Raw genomic sequence first — 20,540 nt, forward strand, 5'->3', positions numbered from 1 at the left:
TTTTCTTGAAAAATGGGCATTTTGACACTGGGAAATCAGATTCTCTCAACCCTCACCTTAGAGTTTGCTGTTGTTGATGCTTTTTGTAGTTGCTATTGTGTGTGCTTTAGTGATTTTTATGAACTAATCCTACACAATTGTCAATTCTCTGTTGTATGTGACCACTTAAAGTGGCCCATTAGCTTCATATTCGGCTAATAATTGGACAGAGATTTCCTTAAATATCTGGAACCAAAAGAATCTCCCAGTCTTTGCTGGGATGTTCTGAGTGAATGTTGTTGGGGCATGCCTTCAAGATGTAGCCAGAGGCGAGAGCTTAGGGTCTCTCTGGCATTTTCTGGGCATGCTCAGTCCTAGACAATGCATAACTTTCTGCCAGGAATATGTCAGGGTGTTTTAACGTCCTTATGGATATCTCACTGCTGACCTTTCTTCCCAAGCGTTTTGCTTATTGTTTGTCCCTATGGTTATCCACTGCTTCAGGGAGCAATGTACTCCCCTCATCCTGGGGTAGTGACTTTAGTGCTGGGAAAGTTCCAAGTTTGGCAAATAAAGATAAGCTTTTAGAACACGGATCTTGCAGGGAGACAGATAAAGACAATTTTCATGAAAAAGATCCATTCTGCTCTCTCCAGTACCAGAAATGTGGGATATTAATTTAAGGCTACTGCTGAACTTGGGGACAAGGTACAGGGCTAGCTTAAGTTAAAAAACCACAAAACATGCTGTTCTACTAACGAAGATCCAACTTTTTTTTTTTTTTTTTGTAAGTATAAACCTGACTTGCTGTTATCTGGTTTCTTGAATTCTAAAAAAGCTGACTTTGACAGTTCTTGGGGGCCAGTTTTATTGTTGCTTTTATGGAGAGGCATAATTTTGGAATTCCTTAATCTACCATTTTTACTGATGTCCTCATCTTATAATACAATTTTATATCTTAACTAAATAGCTAATTAATGTCACTATGATTGTCAGAATGAAAAATGTACACTTGTATTTTAAAACTTTCTTTTCTGTGCTATCAGCCTCTGTAACGTCAAGTACCTACATGTGGCTGTTATAGAGAATGTTCTAAGTTCATTCTTCCTGCTTGCCTGTATCAACAAACCCCCTATGAAACTGCATTATGTTTACTTATATACATGTGACCATCTCTGTGAAAGAGAGGGAACTCCTCAATGACAGATGCACATTTCAGTGATCTTTTAAAACCATGGTGCTTATCGCAGAGCCTGGCTTCTAGGAGGTACTTAATAAATGTGTTTAATAAGAGTAATTTAAAAAAACTAGCTAACATATATTGAGTTCTAAGTTTACCCTAGGTCTCAGCTAAGCATATTTTTAAAAATATTTTTTAATTATAAAATATACAGATAAGAGTTCATGTAACATATATGTAAATTTTAGAGAATTAAAAAAATGAACATTCATATACCAACAATCCAGTGTAAGAGAGCATTCATTAGTAACTCAACAGATCCTATGTTTCCCTCCCCAGAGATAATCTTGAATTCTGTATTAATCATTTCCTGTACCTTCCTCATATAGCTTTACCATGTCTGTACTCATGATGTACAATGTGTAATTTTTTACTTTTTATAAAAAATTCTATAAATGGACTCATTACATTTTCTATATAGCTTTCTTTTTTCTTAAATATTATATATTTGAAAATCATTCATTTTTCACTACTGTAGAATATTCCATTATATGGATATATCTGAGAACATGTGAGCTAATGGCAGTCAGGAACAGCTAGGCTATGCTGAGGTAATGAATCCTAAGGGGAGGAAAAAAAGACATCTCAGGATCAAATCCTCTAAAGGTTTTCTTGTTCTTTAGTCTCTAAAAGTTGTGCCAACTTTTAGAAGTTATACATAAGAGGCAAAAGAACCTGAGAAGGAGGTCAAAAATGGGTTTGGCCAGTGAAGTAAAAGGAAAATTAGCAGAAAGTTGTGTTATTAAAGCCTGGGAAAAAACAGTATTTCAAATAAGGATAGTGAAGAATCCATTGGATTTGCCAACATAAAACATTAGGAAGATCTCATTAGGCTTGCTGTAGTGGTGAGAGGCTGAAGCTGCACTGGAATATTTTAAAGACAATGGCAATGGAAGTACACGAGAGCATGGGTCAACAACCACAAAAAGAAGCTGAGAAGTGGAGGTGTTGGAATCTGGAAGGTGGAGAGTTTTTAAAAAACATTATCAACACTAGAGCACCGTGTATGCTGAGAATAATGTTATAGAAAGGTCAGAAGTTGTTGAAGCAAAATGAAGAGATAACTCAGAGAGAAAAGTCTCTGAGAAGGTGAGAGAATGGAATCTAGAGAATAGGAGGAGGGACATTGTCTCCAGTGCAAAAGGAGAAAAGGCAGAAAAGATGAGTGCAGTATTTGAAGGTAGAAAAGTAAGGGAGATTAATCTAGCAGCTTCGATTTTCTCCATGAATTATGAGGGTCATTAACTAAGAGTGGGGGCAGAAAGGTCATCTTGAAAAGTGGAGAGGTGAGTTTAGCAAAGAGAGCAGAAACTGAGTGCCATTTGAAGATTGTGATCATGAATTTAAAAAAAGTCACTCAGTCCATTTATGTGATTTTTCTCAGGTAATATTTACCTGTTCTAGTTCAAGTTCAAAGAAAGAAACTGAGGAATTTAACCAGAGGTTTCTGTGAGGAAAATATCTTTCTCTAAGAAAAGGCTGACATGTTATTCTCTAAGGTTATACTTATGCCACATTAAAAAGCTCAAAATGCAAACCAGCAAGTATATAGCAAATATAAGTGTTGTGTTCATGAATTAGCATTTATAATCTTTTATTTTGACCTAGTACTCAAGATAATATTGATACCACATTCTGCTCATCAATCTTCCACTGGTTATCTCAATTTGGTCCTATATTGTACTTCAAAAACACACTAGTGAGATGTATAAAAATACAATGCAATTACCACTGTTCTAGAAATAGTTTTAATATTTTAAGAAAACTTTGTAAATAGCCAAATACACCTTTTCCCTAAGACACAAAGGGATTCACTAATGGTAAGGTAGCAATCTTTTTCTTTCATTATAGAAATAAATTATATAAACTTTAAGCTCTTGATTTTTTTTAAAGATTTTATTTATTTATTCATGAGAGACACAGAGAGAGAGAGGCAGAGACACAACAGAGGGAGAGGCAGGCTCCTGCAGGGAGCCCCATGTGGGACTTGATCCCGGAACTCCGGGATCACGCCCTGAGCCGAAGGCAGATGCTCAACCACTGAGCCACCCAGGCGTCCCTAAGCTCTTGATTTATACCATACTTTATTTTCTATCTTTTATATATATCACACATACTCATGAAGGAAAAAGACTAAAAGCACAGAATTACACCAAAAGAGGTGATAAATAACTGCTCTTACTCCAAAAGAATATTAATATAAACAATTATAAATTTCAGATAGATGAATAGGTCATGTTCTGTAAATACTAATGTGTTATACATCATATGTTATATAAATATTAGTTTTATCTTACTACTTTGCAAAATAGTTTAGCCTTGTCCATTTTTTCCTTATGCCTCAGTTTTCTCATTTATAATTTAGGGACTCACCTCTTTTTATAGTTTTACCAGAAACTAAGATATTTTGTTAATAAGAGTCATTCCTGAAATCTTACCAACAAAGTGATGTCACGTTAAACACACTGAGACCTAATTTTTTTTTTTAACAACACAGTGATTCTGAATCTTACACGTAGAGGTTGAAAGTCAGAGTCCAAATCATTCTTTGTGAGGGGTCACCAGGGAGACAGATACACTGTCAATGAGCAATTACTACTCAGTATTTTTCCTATGGTGTTAAAGTAGATCATTATTTCTTTGTTTGAACACCAGGTAAAATTTGTAGTTGGTTAGATTTAGAGTTCATACTATATAACATGTAGTTATCATTAAACACCAGATTTACATGCAGCACAGGGTGCCTACATACCTAAAATCCTTTTGAAGTGCTGAACTTCACCTTGAATTCAGTCCAGAGTATACAGAGTGAAATCCACTCTGTTTAAATGACTTCTCTCTTTTTTCCCACTTTTTTGCTAAGTATATATTTCTGCTCATTTTAAATATGTCTACTCACATTAATAAGAAAGCAACTTAATCTTTAGGTAAAAGGGACATTATGCCACATCTTTGTACTAATTCTTAAGTTTAGACAAATTTTTTTTATGTATGATTAATTTGGAACTAATGCTGTAAAAGAAAAAAAAACAATCAAATCTCTCATACTACTTTTTCCCATACATTTATATTCCAGAAAACTGCAGAGCTGGGGAGGTAGCTCACAGAAAACAGATCATCTTTACATAAGGAGCAGATACAGAGCAACACTAACTCAGGTTGAAATTATATTACTTACTTCCATGTTATTGTGATCAAAGCAAAGAATTATTGGACCTACAATGTTATGATACAAACAAAATCGTAACCATCACATTTCAAAGCGAAGATTAAGAGACTAAAGAACAAGAAAACCTTTAGAGTCTTAGGGATGCAATGTTTTGCTCACACATTCAAGTAAGATTATCAGGAGAGGAGTGTCTGCACTTGCTGAGGCGATCGGTGTAGGATGCTCTCTGGATCTTTGTATTCATTCACTGGATTCATCACAGCTGCATACACTTCACCATAGGCTCTGCAGACTAATTCTGTAGACTGTTTTATGATTTGCTCTCTATTGATAAACAAACAGTATGTGAAAACACAATCTAAAGATGAAATACTAAGAATTATAAGAAGCTTCATATTTGAATCAATACATTTCATTTTCATAATTACCACATACATACTATAAAGAAATCATTGTACAACTACAAAAGTAACTTTGGTTTGGGGATCAAACATACTTTTTATATTCATTATTTGTTTATCGTTGCAGAAGGGCAGGGACTGTGTTATGTTCCCAGTATTCTGAAGGACTGTGTTATGTTCTAGTAATCTGAAGGATTACTAGACAAGAAACAAAAATTGTGACCTACCATCAATGTACTGATTTTGCAAACATGACTGATGACATGTTAACCTTAAAGAACGAGGCTTATCATCATTCATATTTATCAATACTTTAAATCTCAGAATAACTTACAGTAAACTGTCCTTTCAGTAATAGCTCTACCTTACTAACCACACTTTAGATTCCTATCTATTTATATTATCAGGTTATAATAATGTGACACTTGCCTCCAACAAGTCCCAGCATTTTCTACAAAAAGCATTTCTACATAAGCACATAAAAGAATAAAGTTTTAAATGAACTGAAGTAAAATTTTAAAGATCTGACTAGAAAAAATAGCACCAGGTTCATAAAATCTGCATCAACTCCATGTTCTCATGCCATTTACTTCTTGTCATTCTCAGCTACTTCTATTCATTTTTATCACTATAGGTATAGTGATATACCTAGTGATAAAAATACTGTCTTTTCTGATTTTTACAACTAAATTTAAATGTGTCTTTCAAGCTTCACTCCCAAGCCTACTTTTTTTGTTGTTTCTTATTTCTGTCAGCAGCATAACCATGTTGCATCACCTCAGTTTAGACCCTAATGAACTCTTGTATGGAGTATAGAAAAAGCTCCCATCTGGTCTTCCCTCTTCTAGTTAATATTTTAAAAATATTTAAATATTTAAAATATTTAAAAAATATCTAGTCTCTTCTAGATATTAAATATTTAAAATATTTTAAAAATATCTAGTCTCTCTTTAAATATTTAAATATTTAAAATATTTAAAAAATATCTAGTCTCTTCTGCATCAATCTATCATAAGCACTGCTGTTAGATTAATGTTTCTAAAGCATACCTATTATCTTGTCTCTCCCTCACCCAGGCCCTTCCTTCAAGGAGTTTCTCTGGTTTCAGAGAAGCCAAAATCCCTCATCCTGTCATTTAGAATCCTTTAATACCCTCCATATCACAACTCTAATCCTGAGGTCTGACACAACTCCTGACTGTTCTCTCTGCCCTTTCTTATTGACCTGAATTCCTCTGCACTATTCCTCCATTTGCCTAGGATGCTTGTCTCTCTCTCTCACACCTTCCAATGTCCTTAATTCTCAGTAGAAACGTACTCTCTCATTCTCTGATCCTTAGAGCTGAAAATAATTATTCCATTTTGGAATGTCTATGACCAAAATGATGCTTGGAAGACTATCTGTGGAAATATGTACCTGTGCTAAGAAAGAATAAAATTAATTGGATGGAATGAGGAGGGAAAATATACTTATGATCTTGGATCATCAACACCCTGTTCTGGTAAGGTCTCAAAAGATGAAACAACTTGACAATTCTCAAAAATTGCTAAAGCTTTCAAGCTGGCAGTGGGTAGAAGGAACTTACACTAAGTAAATTCTCTGAGTAGAGTAGAATACTACTACTAGCTATACTACCTTTTCACTGGAACAAAGGATGGCAAAAACTGGTTTGGAAATCCACTTAACCAGATGAGCCTCTGAGATATTTTAGATCTATGAGTAATCATCCCTATAATTAACTGAACATAAAAATGAAAGCATCAATATGATGCAAAATTATTTTGCATTCATGAAATAGATGAAAAATAATATAAACTGATATTTTAAAATTTTGTTAAATGTAATACACATTTGATGCCCATTTTTGCAACAAATCAAATAATGAATTTTAGACATAGTGTTTTTTGTTCTTTACTCAAAGCAGTAAGACAGACTGGGGGATGGGATATAAAGAATCCATTACTTAACACCTCATACTCTAAAACCTATACTCAATCTGAACATAGTGTTTTATATATACTACATAACAAAACACAAAGAGACAAGGCTATTCCCTATCACGAGAAGTTTAAAATCAGAATATAGTACAATAATGAATATTAAATATAATTTTTAAAAATCCAGAGTAACTGGTAAATGTAGAATGAATTGTTGAAAAATCTAAGGAATAAATTTTAAATTTTATCAAGTCCAAATGATGAAAAAAAATTTAATTTATTGGCGTTTAGGTATAACCCAGGGCACATTTCTGTTTATAAGCTAAACTAGCTCACAAATGTCTACAGCTCACAATGCAGCAGAAACATCATTATAAATCTGCAATGGAGAAAACAAAAATAAAGCAATATTGCTAAGATATAAATAAATAAAATCAAGCCAATAAGACCAAGTAAGAGTTATAGTTTATTTTCAGTGTTGGTGTTTAGTAGTACAGGGTTTCTCGTTCTGTCCCTCAGTTTGGGAAACTACCAAGATAGGAAACATGCCTATGCAGAACAAAATAAAAGATACCAGAGCTCATGGAGAACAGAAGTCTTTCATGTAGTGGGGTGAATAAAGGGAAGGGAAAAGAAATGGCCTGTCAGCTAGCTGCTAAAGCTAACCAGGAAAGAAAGGCAATGGAAAGTGAAATTCTCCAAAGTGAATTGGAGTCAAATCCAAACTATAAGAGCAGGAACTGTAACTGATAATGATTTTCCCCATTTCTGAACAAATATAAGAGTTCATGACCATCTCCAAAGCCAGGTATAGGTCTACACATTCATATTCAACAACTTTTTTCTAGTGAACTATTATAGAGATGAAACGGAACAGTGATGAAGATTACTGTCAGAAGACCTTGACTCTAGTTGAAGCTCTCCCACTTATTACTATTGCCTTGAACAAGTAATTTAGCCTTTCTAGGACTAATTTCACTACTATAAGGCAAAACATTGAGCTTGATAATATTTACAAGGTACTTTTAGCTCTTAAATTATTCCATTGAGGATTAAAAGCATTTTAATAACCTGTTATTTTTTTTAAAGAAACCTCTATGTGCCTATCTATACACATACAAATGTATGCATATGTCACATATACACATACATACATACATGTTATTTTGGGTAATTGGGTTCCTCAAATAATGATTTATAATAAGCATATCAGTTATTTGTATATAATTATTTTTACTTTTACATACACTCTGAGATGAGGAAAGTTTTACTTTCTTGCCATTTTACTATCTCCTCTTTTTATTTGTAGTGCTAATTACTATCCAATTAGTATATATCTTTAACTTAAAAAATATATGCATGTGTCTGTATATTTATCTGTCTGCCTGCCTGCCTTCCTGGTGTCTTGGCCCAAATTATTCACTAATATCATTTAAGGAATAGAGTCTCGGGGATCCCTGGGTGGCTCAGCGGTTTAGCGCTTGCCTTTGGCCCAGGGTGCAATCCTGGAGTCTCGGGATCGAGTCCCACGTCGGGCTCCCAGCATGGAGCCTGCTTCTTCCTCCTCCTGTGTCTCTGCCTCTCTCTCTCTCTCTCTCTCTTTCATAAATAAATAAATAAATAAATAAATAAATAAATAAATAAATCTTTAAAAAAAGAGAAATAGAGTCTCAAATAATGGTGATCATATAGTGACAAATAACCAACGTTCAAAACAGAAGTTTCACGTATTCTGTAACAAAATACAAAATCACCAACAAATCCTATCAGTCACGTGCTTCTGAAAACTTCAAATGTGCTTATCCCCTGATTACCTCGTGTATAGGCAGGAAAAAAAGCAGTATTTTTTTCAGTGGTATATGCTGAGCACCGGTGCTAGCATGGGCATCCACCTCAGATCTATACACTGTATTCTGATCAATCACAGTCAAGTCCATAGCTGGTGGATAAAGAGTACTTTTAGAACTATTTTTTTATTTTGAATTCAATTAATTAACATATAATGTATTATTAGTTTCAGAGGTAGAGGTCAGTAATTCATCAGTTGCATATAACACCCCATGCTCATCACATCACATGCCCTCCTTAATGTCCATCACTCAGTTACCCCTACCCCTCACCTACCTCCCCTCCAGGAACCCTCAGTTTGTTTCCTATACTTTAAAGTCTCTTATGGTTTGTCTCCATCTCTGATTTTGTATTATTTTTCCCCTCCCTCCCCCAATGATCCTCTGTTTTGTTCCTTAAATTCTACATATAAGCGAGATCATATGATAATGGTCTTTCTCTAATGGACTTATTTCCTTAGCATAATACCCTCTAGTTCCACTCACGTCATTGCAAATGGGAAGATTTCAATTTTTTGATGGCTGAGTAATATTCCATTGTGTGTGTGTGTGTGTGTGTGTGTGTGTATCACATCTTCCTTATCCATTCATCTGTTGATGGACATCTGGGCTCTTTCCATAGTTTGGCTATTGTAGACATTGCTTAGAATGATTTCTGTAGGTTAAATTTAAAGTTCAGTCCTGCTTTTCACATGACCAAAGGATATGTAAAAAGGGCTGAAAGGGAAAAAATTGTATTTGAATGTAAGCTATGATCATCTATAAAGTTAGATCACTAACTTTCTTGGTCTCTTTACTACCAGGAAAATTTCATAGGTAGTAATTTATTAGGTGGTGCTCTATTGGCCTTTGGACAGTTTAATAATCCTCATAGTTAAACAGACCTTTAAAAAATAAAAACATGATTCATACAAATGAAGAATGAGAGAATGTCAAAATTTTAATAACTCATTAATGAGGAAGCTATTAAGATGCTAAAGCTGGTTCACAGAACATTTTGAGGAACTGGTCATTTACAGGCATTTGGAAAGGCAGGTTAGAATAAAAGAGATTAAACACAAAATGGGTTAATGTTCCACTGAGCAAAAAAAAATATTACACAGGACATGAGGAAGTACGGGGCATTTAATTAACAGTAAGCAGAGCATCGAAATGATCCATCCCCCCAAATAATTAAATAATTCTTGAAGGGTCTGTTAACAATGCTTCAGTGTGACATGGAAAGGACATACTGCTCTTCCAGACCCAATCTGCCCTATTTTCAAGTTTCAAAAAGTCTTTCTTATATCTAAAAGCAGTTTGCTATCCATCAGTGTATCATATATCGAAGATAATAATCATGTAGTTAATTAACTACTGGAAAAAAGGGGAAAAAATGAAGGAGAAGATGAGGATGTTATAAAATTGTACAGAAGGGCAATATTTTTCTTATGAATCAGAATACCATGTATTAAGAAATTCAATTTGTCCAGTTATAAACAATTTGGTATTATGAATCTCAAAAATACCAATAAAGACTAATATATAACTAAATGGAAATTTCATCCATTTTAAAACATGTTCACAAAACATTTTAAATAATTACTGAAAGCATTTAGCTGTGATAAGAAATGAACTTACTTCCAGAATCAGTGAGCTTGTCATTAATCAGTACTTTAGGATTTTGGTTGCCATAACAACATGACACAATTTTCATCATTACCATAAACCTAGCATTTCTAAAAATAGCTTATTTCAACATTCAGGCTCTGTGATCACTAAAATTGGGCTTTATTACAGAACCACAGTTAACAGTGCAATCAAATGCATCATAGGAGAAAAGAAGGCATTAACAGTTTAAGCCTGAAAAATTAAAAAGAAAAGATGATAATATATTTATAAAGAATAGATTGGTTAAAGAATTTTTCTTTTTCTTTTTCTTGTCTTTTTTTTTAAATTTTACTTATTCATGAGAGACACAGGGAAAAAGGCAGAGACATAGGCAGAGAGAGAGGAAGGCTCCCTCTGGGGAGCCTGATGTGGGACTCCACCCAAGGACCCTGGGATCATGACTTAAACTGAAGGCAGATGCTCAACCACTGAGACCCAGGTGCCCCTTGATTTTTCTTTTAATGTAATACAAACATCAAAGATGTAACAATGGGTCAAATCAATTTTCATCCCAGGTCAGTTTTCTATCATTCACTGTAAAATTAAAGTATATTTTAGGGGTGCCTGGTTGGCTCAGTTGGAAGAGTGTGCAACTCTTGGTCTTGGGATTCTGAGGTCGAGCCCCACAATGGGTGTAGAGACTATTTTAAAAAATAAAATCTTTAAAAGAGAGGTATATTTTTTTTGAGAGGTATATTTTACATAACACCAAGCGCACATATCTCACATAAATGTTACCTATCATGCAAACATTTTTGAGCTTCTTTTAAAAATAATAATCTCAACATAGAAAGGACTAATATAAAAAACACAGTACAGATCAGTGTTAAAGAGAACAGATTTTGGAATCAGAAATACTGGATTCAAATCTTGGCTTTGCTTCTTACTAACTGCTTGCCCTTGGTTCAATTATTTAACCTTTCTAATAATGTCCTCTTCTATAAAGAAGAAATCCTAATTCATGGACTCATTAGGAGGACTAAGTGAAGTTAAAGGATCAATCTTGCTGAGGTGTTCACATTGATTACATAGGGGCTGGAGCGGACAAGAGTGCAAATAGGATAGTTCAGTGGTAACTGTGAAGATGTTCAAAAGTAACTAGTTTCCTCTCCCATACTTTTTTCTAGGTAAAGATTTAATGAAGTGGCTCCATGGGAATTCTGAATGAAGGCATATTGAATTTACTAGATAAACTATATCACATAGCCAGTCTGAGAAGAATACCATGTGACTATGTTGGAACAATGAAAATCTACAGCAAACATCACACTTAATGATGAAACATCAGAAACATTTTCATTGAAGTTCAAAATAAGATATACACATTCACTATTACATCTACTATTTACCTTGGAGCTCTTAACCAATATGAGTTTAGTTATAAATACTGAAAAAAAATTAGTGAAACTCATTATTCTTCTATGACTTTACCAAAAACTAAACAACTGATAAGCTAATAGAACTAAAATAGAGTTTAGTTGGCCAGTTAGCTGGCCAGATTCAAAATTATCATATAAAATATAGTATGTTTCCTATGTGCCAGCAATATCTAATTAAAACAGGTATTGGAAAATAAAAGATCTTATAATAGTCACAGAATTATTTCCTAGGAATAAACCCAATAATATACAGAGATTACATATAGAAATTAGAAAAACTTTATTGAAAATTCTAAAAGATATGAATAAGCATATCATGTTTATAGATGGGAATATTTACTAGTGGATTATACTTTTTCAGTTCTTTTTGCTCATTCTTACATTAGCTTGGTGAATCTTTTATTTTTTTTCTAATTTTTATTTTTTAAAGATTTTATTTATTTATTTGAGAGAGAGCACAGACACAAGAGTGTGAGAGGTACGGAGAGAGAACATGAGCAGGGAGAGATAAGTAGATTCTCCACTGATTAGGGAGCCCAATGTTAACTGACAGACACTCAGGTACCCCTGGTGAATGTCTTATACACACTTGAAAAGAATGCTACCTTCTATAGTTGTGTGTGATATTCTCTATTAGGTTGAGCTGATTGGTGGCATTTTTTCAGTTCTTTTACACTGTACTATATTTTTGTCTACTTTTTATCAATTTCTAAGATACCAGTTTTGAAATATCTACCTATAACTGTCAGTGTATCTATTCTTACTCAATTCTTTGAGCTTATACTGCTTGTTTTTTGAAGCTCTGCAATTAGATGCACATAATTATATCTTCTTCATGAACTGATTCTATTATTATTGTAAATGACCCTGCTTATCTTTGGTATCTGTTCTGCGGTCTAATTTTTCTGATATTAATATAGCTACTTTAGCTTTATTATGATTAGTATTTGCATAGTATACCTGTTACCATCCTTTTGTGTTTAAATTATTTGTATCCTTATATTTAAATTAGATTTCTTATACGTAGCAGACTGTTGGGCCATGCTTTTTTTTTAATAATAAATTTATTTTTTATTGGTGTTCAATTTGCCAACATGCAGAACAACACCCAGTGCTCATCCTGTCAAGTGCCTCCCTCACAGTTTCCCCACCCCCCGCCCTCCTCCCCTTCCACCAACCCTAGCTCGTTTCCCAGAGTTAGGAGTCTTCCATGTTCTGTCTCCCTTTCTGATATTTCCTACCCATTTCTTCTCCCTTCCTTTCTATTCCCTTTCACTATTATTTAAGTTCCCCAAATGAATGAAACCATATAATGTTTGTCCTTCTCTGATTGACTTATTTCACTCAGCATAATACCCTCCAGTTCCATCCACGTCGAACCAAATGGTGGATATTTGTCATTTCTAATGGCTGAGTAATATTTCATTGTATACATAAACCACATCTTCTTTATCCATTCATCTTTCGATGGACACTGAGGCTCCTTCCACAATTTGGCTATTGTGGACATTGCTGCTAGAAACATCGGGGTGCAGGTGTCCCGGCGTTTCATTGCATCTGTATCTTTGGGGTAAATCCCCAGCACTGCAATTGCTGGGTCATAGGGCAGGTCTATTTTTAACTCTTTGAGGAACCTCCACACAGTTTTCCAGAGTGGCTGCACCAGTTCACATTCCCACCAACAGTGCAGGAGGGTTCCCCTTTCTCCACATCCTCTCCAACATTTGTGGTTTCCTGCCTTGTTAATTTTCCCCATGCTTACTGGTGTGAGGTGGGATCTCATTATGGTTTTGGTTTGTATTTCCCTGATGGCAAGTGATGCAGAGCATTTTCTCATATGCATGTTGGCCATGTCTATGTCTTCCTCTGTGAGATTTCTCTTCATGACTTTTGCCCATTTCTGATTGGATTGTTTGTTTCTTTGGTGTTGAGTTTAATAAGTTCTTTATAGATCTTGGAAACTAGCCGGTTATCTGATACTTCATTTGCAAATATCCTCTTCCATTCTGTAGGTTGTCTTTTAGTTTTGTTGACTGTATCCTTTGCTGTGCAAAAGCTTCTTATCTTGATGAAGTCCCAATAGTTCATTTTTGCTTTTGTTTCTTTTGCCTTCATGGATGTATCTTGCAAGAAGTTACTGTGGCCGAGTTCCAAAAGGGTGTTGCCTGTGTTCTCCTCTAGGATTTTGATGGAATCTTGTCTCACATTAAGATCTTTCATCCATTTTGAGTTTATCTTTGTGTATGGTGCAAGAGAGTGGTCTAGTTTCATTCTTCTGCATGTGGATATCCAATTTTCCCAGCACCATTTATTGAGGAGACGGTCTTTTTTCCAGTGGATAGTCTTTCCTGCTTTGTTGAATATTAGTTGACCATAAGGTTGAGGGTCCACTTCTGGATTCTCTATTCTGTTCCATTGATCTAAGTGTCTGTTTTTGTGCCAGTACCACATTGTCTTGATGACCACAAATTTGTAGTACAACCTGAAATCTGGCATTGTGATGCCCCCAGATATGGCTTTCTTTTTTAAAATTCCCCTGGCTATTTGGGGTCTTTTCTGATTCCACACAAATCTTAAAATAATTTGTTCTCCATGACCAAGTAGGATTTATTCCCGGGACACCAGGCTGGTTCAACACTCGTAAAACAATCAATGTGATTGATCATATCAGCAAGAGAAAAACCAAGAACCATATGATCCTCTCATTAGATGCAGAGAAAGCATTTGACAAAATACAGCATCCATTCCTGATCAAAACTCTTCAGAGTGTAGGGATAGAGGGAACATTCCTCGACATCTTAAAAGCCATCTACGAAAAGCCCACAGCAAATATCATTCTCAATGGGGAAGCACTGGGAGCCTTTCCCCTAAGATCAGGAACAAGACAGGGATGTCCACTCTCACCACTGCTATTCAACATAGTACTAGAAGTCCTAGCCTCAGCAATCAGACAACAAAAAGACATTAAAGGCATTCAAATTGGCAAAGAATAAGTCAAACTCTCCCTCTTCTCTGATGACATGATACTCTACATAGAAAACCCAAAAGCCTCCACCCCAAGATTGCTAGAACTCATACAGCAATTTGGCAGTGTGGCAGGATACAAAATCAATGCCCAGAAGTCAGTGGCATTTCCATACACTAACAATGAGACTGAAGAAAGAGAAATTAAGGAGTCAATCCCATTTACAATTGCACCCAAAAGCATAAGATACCTAGGAATAAACCTAACCAAAGAGGTAAAGGATCTATACCCTAAAAACTATAGAACACTTCTGAAAGAAACTGAGGAAGACACAAAGAGATGGAAAAATATTCCATGCTCATGGATTGGCAGAATTAATATTGTGAAAATGTCAATGTTACCCAGGGCAATTTACACGTTTAATGCAATCCCTATCAAAATCGCATGGAATTTCTTCAGAGAGTTAGAACAAATTATTTTAAGATTTGGGCCATGCTTTTTCATCTAATCTAAGAAGCTCTGCCTTTTAACTGGAGTGTGTAAACCTTTTGTATTTAATATAGTTACTTATAAGGTAGAATTTAAGTCTGTCATTCTATTTGTTTTATATTTGTCCCTTCTGTTCTTTTCCTTTTCTGCTTTGTTTTGATATAATTGTTTTTTAGCATTCTATTTTATCTATTGGCATGTTAGATAATTTTTGTTCAAGAGCCTGCTGCAAGGTTCAAAATGTACCTTCAAAATATATTATATAATTACCTTATAACATCATAAATGTACATTTCTACTTTCCTCCCACTCCATCTTTTGTGCATTTGTTGTCATAAATTTAATTTCTATGTGTTAAAAATTCCACAATTCACTATTAGCATTTTTGTTTTAAATGGTCAACTATCTTTTATATTTAGCATTTCCTGGGCTCATTACTCCTCTGTGTTGATCTGAATTTTCTTCTCATATTGTTTTCCTTTAGCCTGAAGGACTTCTTTTATCATTTCTTACAGTGCAGTATACTAGTGATAAAGCCTCTCTACTTTTATTTATCTCAAAATGTATTTATTGCTTTTCCAGTTTGAAAGATACTTTTGATAAATACACTATGAAAGTAGACATTTAAAGATGATTTTCTATTGTCTTCTGGTTTGCACTGACTCTAAAAAAAAGTCAGTAATAAACTTATCATTAGTCCCTATAAAAAATGTCTTTTTCCCTCTGGCTGCTTTCAAGATTTCTCTCTTTATCACTGGTTTTCAATAATTCAATTATTGCATAACCTAGTACAATTTTCTCTGTTTTTTTTTTTTAAACTTCTTGGATCAGTGGGTTCATGTCTTCTGTCACATTTGGAAAAAGTTGTTTTATTTCTTAAAATTTTTCTGACTCAATTTCACAATGACACTCCAATTATACCTACTTTAGAGTGCTTAATATTATGTCACAATTCACTGAGACCCCCCCCCCCATCTTTTTCTAGTGTTTTCTTTTTTTCTATCTGTGTTTCAGTTTGGATAGTTTCTACTGTGCTCTTTTCAAGTCGACTGATCTTTCTCTCTAGGGGTTCAACTGATAGTTACACCCACTCATATTCATTTAGGTATTATACTTTTTAGGTACAGAATTCTCATTTTGTAAAATTCCCCATTTTTTCTCTCAGTATAATAATGTTTTCCTGGGGATCCCTGGGTGGCGCAGCGGTTTAGCGCCTGCCTTTGGCCCAGGGCGCGATCCTGGAGACCCGGGATCGAATCCCACATCGGGCTCCCGGTGCATGGAGCCTGCTTCTCCCTCTGCCTATGTCTCTGCCTCTCTCTCTCTCTCTGTGACTATCATAAAAAAAAAAAAAAAAAAAAATGTTTTCCTTTAAGTCCCTGAACGCACTGTAAATAGCAGTCTTAAAAGTTCTTACCTGCTAGTTCTATAAATTGTCATTTGTCAGCTTATTTCTGCTGACAGATTTTTTTTCCCTAGTTTTGGTTCATATATTCCTACTACTTCACCTAAGTAATTTTTTATTGCATTATAAATGCTACACTGTTGATTATCTATGTTTGTTGTCAATCTTAAGGTTGCTAAGTTTTGTTCTGGAAGGCATTTAGTTGAGTTAAAGATCGCCATGATTTTTTAGAGTTTGTTTTTAAGCTTCTTGGAGTCTAAAGTAGCCTTTAATGTAGGACAAAATTAACCTGCTAAAGTAGCCTTTAATGTAGGACAAAATTAACCTGCTTTTAAGGCTTGGACTTTCTGAAGTCTCTAAAGCATTGTGCAATCAGTTACTTTTCCTCTCACAGTTTTCCAGTAGTTGTTCTTTCCCCCAAAACTTATTTTATTTTTATTGATACAGGTGTTCCTGACAGTAAATACAAGTGGCTTAAAAGGAGGCAGTTTAAAAAAAAAAAAAAAGAGGAAAAGAAAAATTATTCTATTTCTTTAAAAAAAAATTTCCTCTAAAGACATTATTTTTATAGTATTATATTATTTTCCTAATATACATAATAGAGAAAGATTCCTGAACAAGAGTTGTCGAATCACATCCATTTTTCTATATGCTCAACGTTAGGAGATATCTATAATTCCCTTTATTTCTTAAGTTACTCACAGAAGTAATTCTGAATCATTAAGAAAAGACAGGAGAATAACTTAAATATTTTAAACTGTGGTTTCTGTAATCCAATCTGTATATTTACACCATTGAAAGGTGAATATTGTAGTTTAGCACTGAATAAAGAATACATCCTTCTAATTCACTCCAAGGAAGAAAGGAAGGAAGAAATCCTTAAAACTATTTTCTTCCCCTCTTGTTCATTTTCTATACAACTTGGCTTCTTGGCTACTTAAATTTATTCAATAGTTTATTTCAAGGCTGAGGCATTCAATCAAAATCTCCTTTGAAAGGCCATCAAACTCTAAGACAAAAAAGGGAGACAAGAGTAACAGGTGTCCCAAATACACTGCAACCACACTAAAGTGCAGGAGAGCAGAATATTAACAAAATTTTTAAAAGATTAGAAAATAATGCTTTACATTTCAAAGATACATTTCAAAGAAACAACTGACATTTTATTTACTACATTTTTAATTTTTATTTATATATTTGAGATAGAGAGAGAAAGATGAGAGCATGAGAAAGATCATAAGCTGGGGGCAGGGGCAGAGGGAGAAGCCGACTTCCTGCTAAGCAGGGAGCTCCATGCGGGACTGGCTCCCAGGACCCCCAGAATCATAACCTGAGCTGAAGGCAGACCATCTGCTAGTTGACATTTTAAATAGAATATGAATAGAAAAGAAATTGATGACATAAAAATATGAAATTAATTTTGATTAAAAATGAATCATTTTGAAAAAGTTCAAAATTTAACTGAATAAAAGTACTGTCCTATTATCTCAAATACTTTAAAAATAAGATCAAATAAATTCTGTGCCTATACAGTGGCAGAAATTAGGATAAAAGTTAATTTTGAAAATAAAATATCATCAATTTAGAAAAGGGAAAAAAAGTAGTTAGAAAACCTGCCTTCATGGTGAGTCTTAAATGTGTAAAATGCCCAATATTTTCAAAGCAGCCCCAATTTTTAAAATAAGTAGCCAATTTGATGTATTTTTCTTCTGAAAATACATTCACAGGTTATATTTTAATTTTAGAATACTTTGCAAATAATATCTTAGAAATTTCCTGAATGAAAAAAGTGGTAGGGACGCCTGGGTGGCTCAGCAGTTGAGCATCTGCCTTTGGCCCAGGGCATGATCCTGGAGTCCCAGGATCGAGTCCCACATCGGGCTCCCTGCGTGGAGCCTGCTTCTCCGTCTGCCTGTGTCTCTGCCTCTCTCTCTCTCTGTGTCTCTCATGAATAAATAAATAAAATATTTTTTAAAAAAAGAAAGAAAAAAGTGGTAATTAGATAGATACTAAGCAATTTCTCTTAGTTGTCCTATTATTATTTATATGCATATCTCAATTTTAAAAAGTCATTATATTAGTAAGAATTTATAACAGGATATTAGGTACATACTATAAAAACAATATAAGGGATCCCTGGGGTGGCTCAGTGGTTTAGTGCCTGCCTTTGGCCCAGGGCGCAATCCAGGAGTCCTGGGATCGAGTCCCACGTCAGGGTCCCGGCATGGAGACTACTTCTCCCTCCTCCTGTGTCTCTGCCTCTCTCTCTCTCTCTCTCTCTCTCTCTCTCTGTCTATCATAAATAAATAAATAAATAAATAAATAAATAAATAAATAATAAATAAATCTATCTTTAAAAATAAATAAAAATAAAAACAATAGAATTTAAAAATTTAGATTTCAAAACAATGTACCAAAAATTGTGTTCATTTGGTTGTTAATAAAAACAAAAAAATTTACATTATTGTTAACCAGCAAAACAATAAAAGCAAATGCAAAACTAAAATAATTCTGTAATAAAAGACAAACATCTGATTTGAAATATCATTTACGCTTTAGAAAAATCTGAGGAGCCCTCACAGATAGAGAATTCAGATAGAGTCATAGAACATGCTCAATCCCACTGCTAGTTTTGTAACTTTATTTTAAACTATTATTACAGTTTATGAAAGGGTGGAAAATCTATTAAGAAGTATCCCTGAATCTAATAAGGATGTACACTCTTAAAATTTTGATGAATCTTATCAAATTGCCCTCTAGAAGGATTGTACTAATTTATATTCTCATCAACAGCATATGAAATAATGCCCATTTTCCCAGACCCTTTCATTAGCATATAACATACTTTTTGTTAGTATTCTGATAGGCAAAAATTCTCATTGCTGTTTTAATTTGCATTTTTGATCATCATTATGTTCTCATATTTATTTGCCATTTGCATTTCTTCTGTGAATTGTCCAAACATACAGTGCCTGTTTTTCTACTGCTTTGTCCTGATTTGTGGGATTCTCTTCAATATTAAGAATATATTAAGGATAACTTGTCTGTTATATAACTTGCAAAATTGTTCCATATTATTGCTTATATTTTAACTTAGTTTATACTGTTGTTTTGTGTAAAAAAACAACAAAACCTAAAACTTTAAAGTGTTAGGTAGCCAAATCTGTCCATTCTCTCCCTTCTGGAACCTGGGTTACATGCCGTCCTTTATAAAACACATTAAAATTTCCCCTCAATTAGCATAAAATGAAAAGAATAATGGTATGTTTTGGAGCAATGCTCCAAACAACTCAACACTCAAATACTAAGATTGAAACGTGGCTAAATCTAAAAGAGTTGCAGGTAATCACTTACAAAAATAATTTAAGAAACACACACAACAGTTTGAGCCATGGCAAAATGGAGTTTCTTTTATAATCTCTTACGTCTTTAGAATTCCAGTTATGTAGATAGTATGAGACCTTCTAGGATAATAAAATAAAAGATTAAAAAATAGTGCTTTACCTTTCAAAGATCTATTTTAAAGAAACAATTGAAGTAAAAAAAATTTTTTAAATCTTTCACTCTACACCTAATATGGGAAAATTTCCCTGAGGAAAAAAATGTTCCATCCCATTTCCAGCCAATTCTTTTTTTTTTTTTTTAAGTTTTTATTTATTTATTCATGAGAGACACAGAGAGAAAGAGAGAGAGAGAGAGGCAGGCAGAGACACAGGCTGAGGGAGAAGGAGGCTCCATGCAGGGAGCCCGATGCGGGACTCGATCTCGGGTCTCCAGGGTCATTTTGCTTACGGGTCTCCAAGGTCACACCCTGGGCTAAACCGCTGAGCTACCTGGGCTTCCCCCATTTCCAGCCAATTCTAATTGATACCAAATTTTTCTGCTTGTTGAACCAAAAGCTGCCTCCTTGTTTTATTTATTGCTGTAGATCTACTCTCAAGAAAAAACAGAAAACAAGTGTACCACTATCTCTGTACCACTGAAATATTTTCTTCACGTTTGATCATTCTTTCCTTAGTGTAGTTTTTAATATAAATATTTGTTCACATGTCTAATTGACCCAACAGACTATAATCTCC

General features: G+C 34.3%; 1 protein-coding gene across 7 annotated transcripts in view; it reads right to left on the reverse strand.

Annotated features, from left to right (window-relative positions):
* COG6 (component of oligomeric golgi complex 6) overlaps positions 1-20,540 on the reverse strand; it is a 185,712-nt gene that overhangs the window by 85,433 nt on the left and 79,739 nt on the right. For 3 of the 7 annotated variants that reach the window (XM_025462398.3, XM_025462402.3, XM_025462400.3), the window contains one exon: positions 3,097-4,712. The exons of 2 other annotated variants lie outside the window; for them this stretch is intronic. In XM_025462398.3, coding sequence (XP_025318183.1) covers positions 4,565-4,712 — 148 coding nt within the window. In that variant the 3' untranslated portion in view covers positions 3,097-4,564. Of the gene's footprint in view, positions 1-3,096; positions 4,713-7,895; positions 8,326-8,628; positions 8,666-20,540 lie in introns of those variants that run through there. 2 more of the 7 variants (XM_049100806.1, XM_025462399.3) reach the window with 2 other exon arrangements.

This window comes from Canis lupus, chromosome 25 (assembly GCF_003254725.2).
Source record: "Canis lupus dingo isolate Sandy chromosome 25, ASM325472v2, whole genome shotgun sequence".
NCBI lineage: Eukaryota > Metazoa > Chordata > Mammalia > Carnivora > Canidae > Canis > Canis lupus.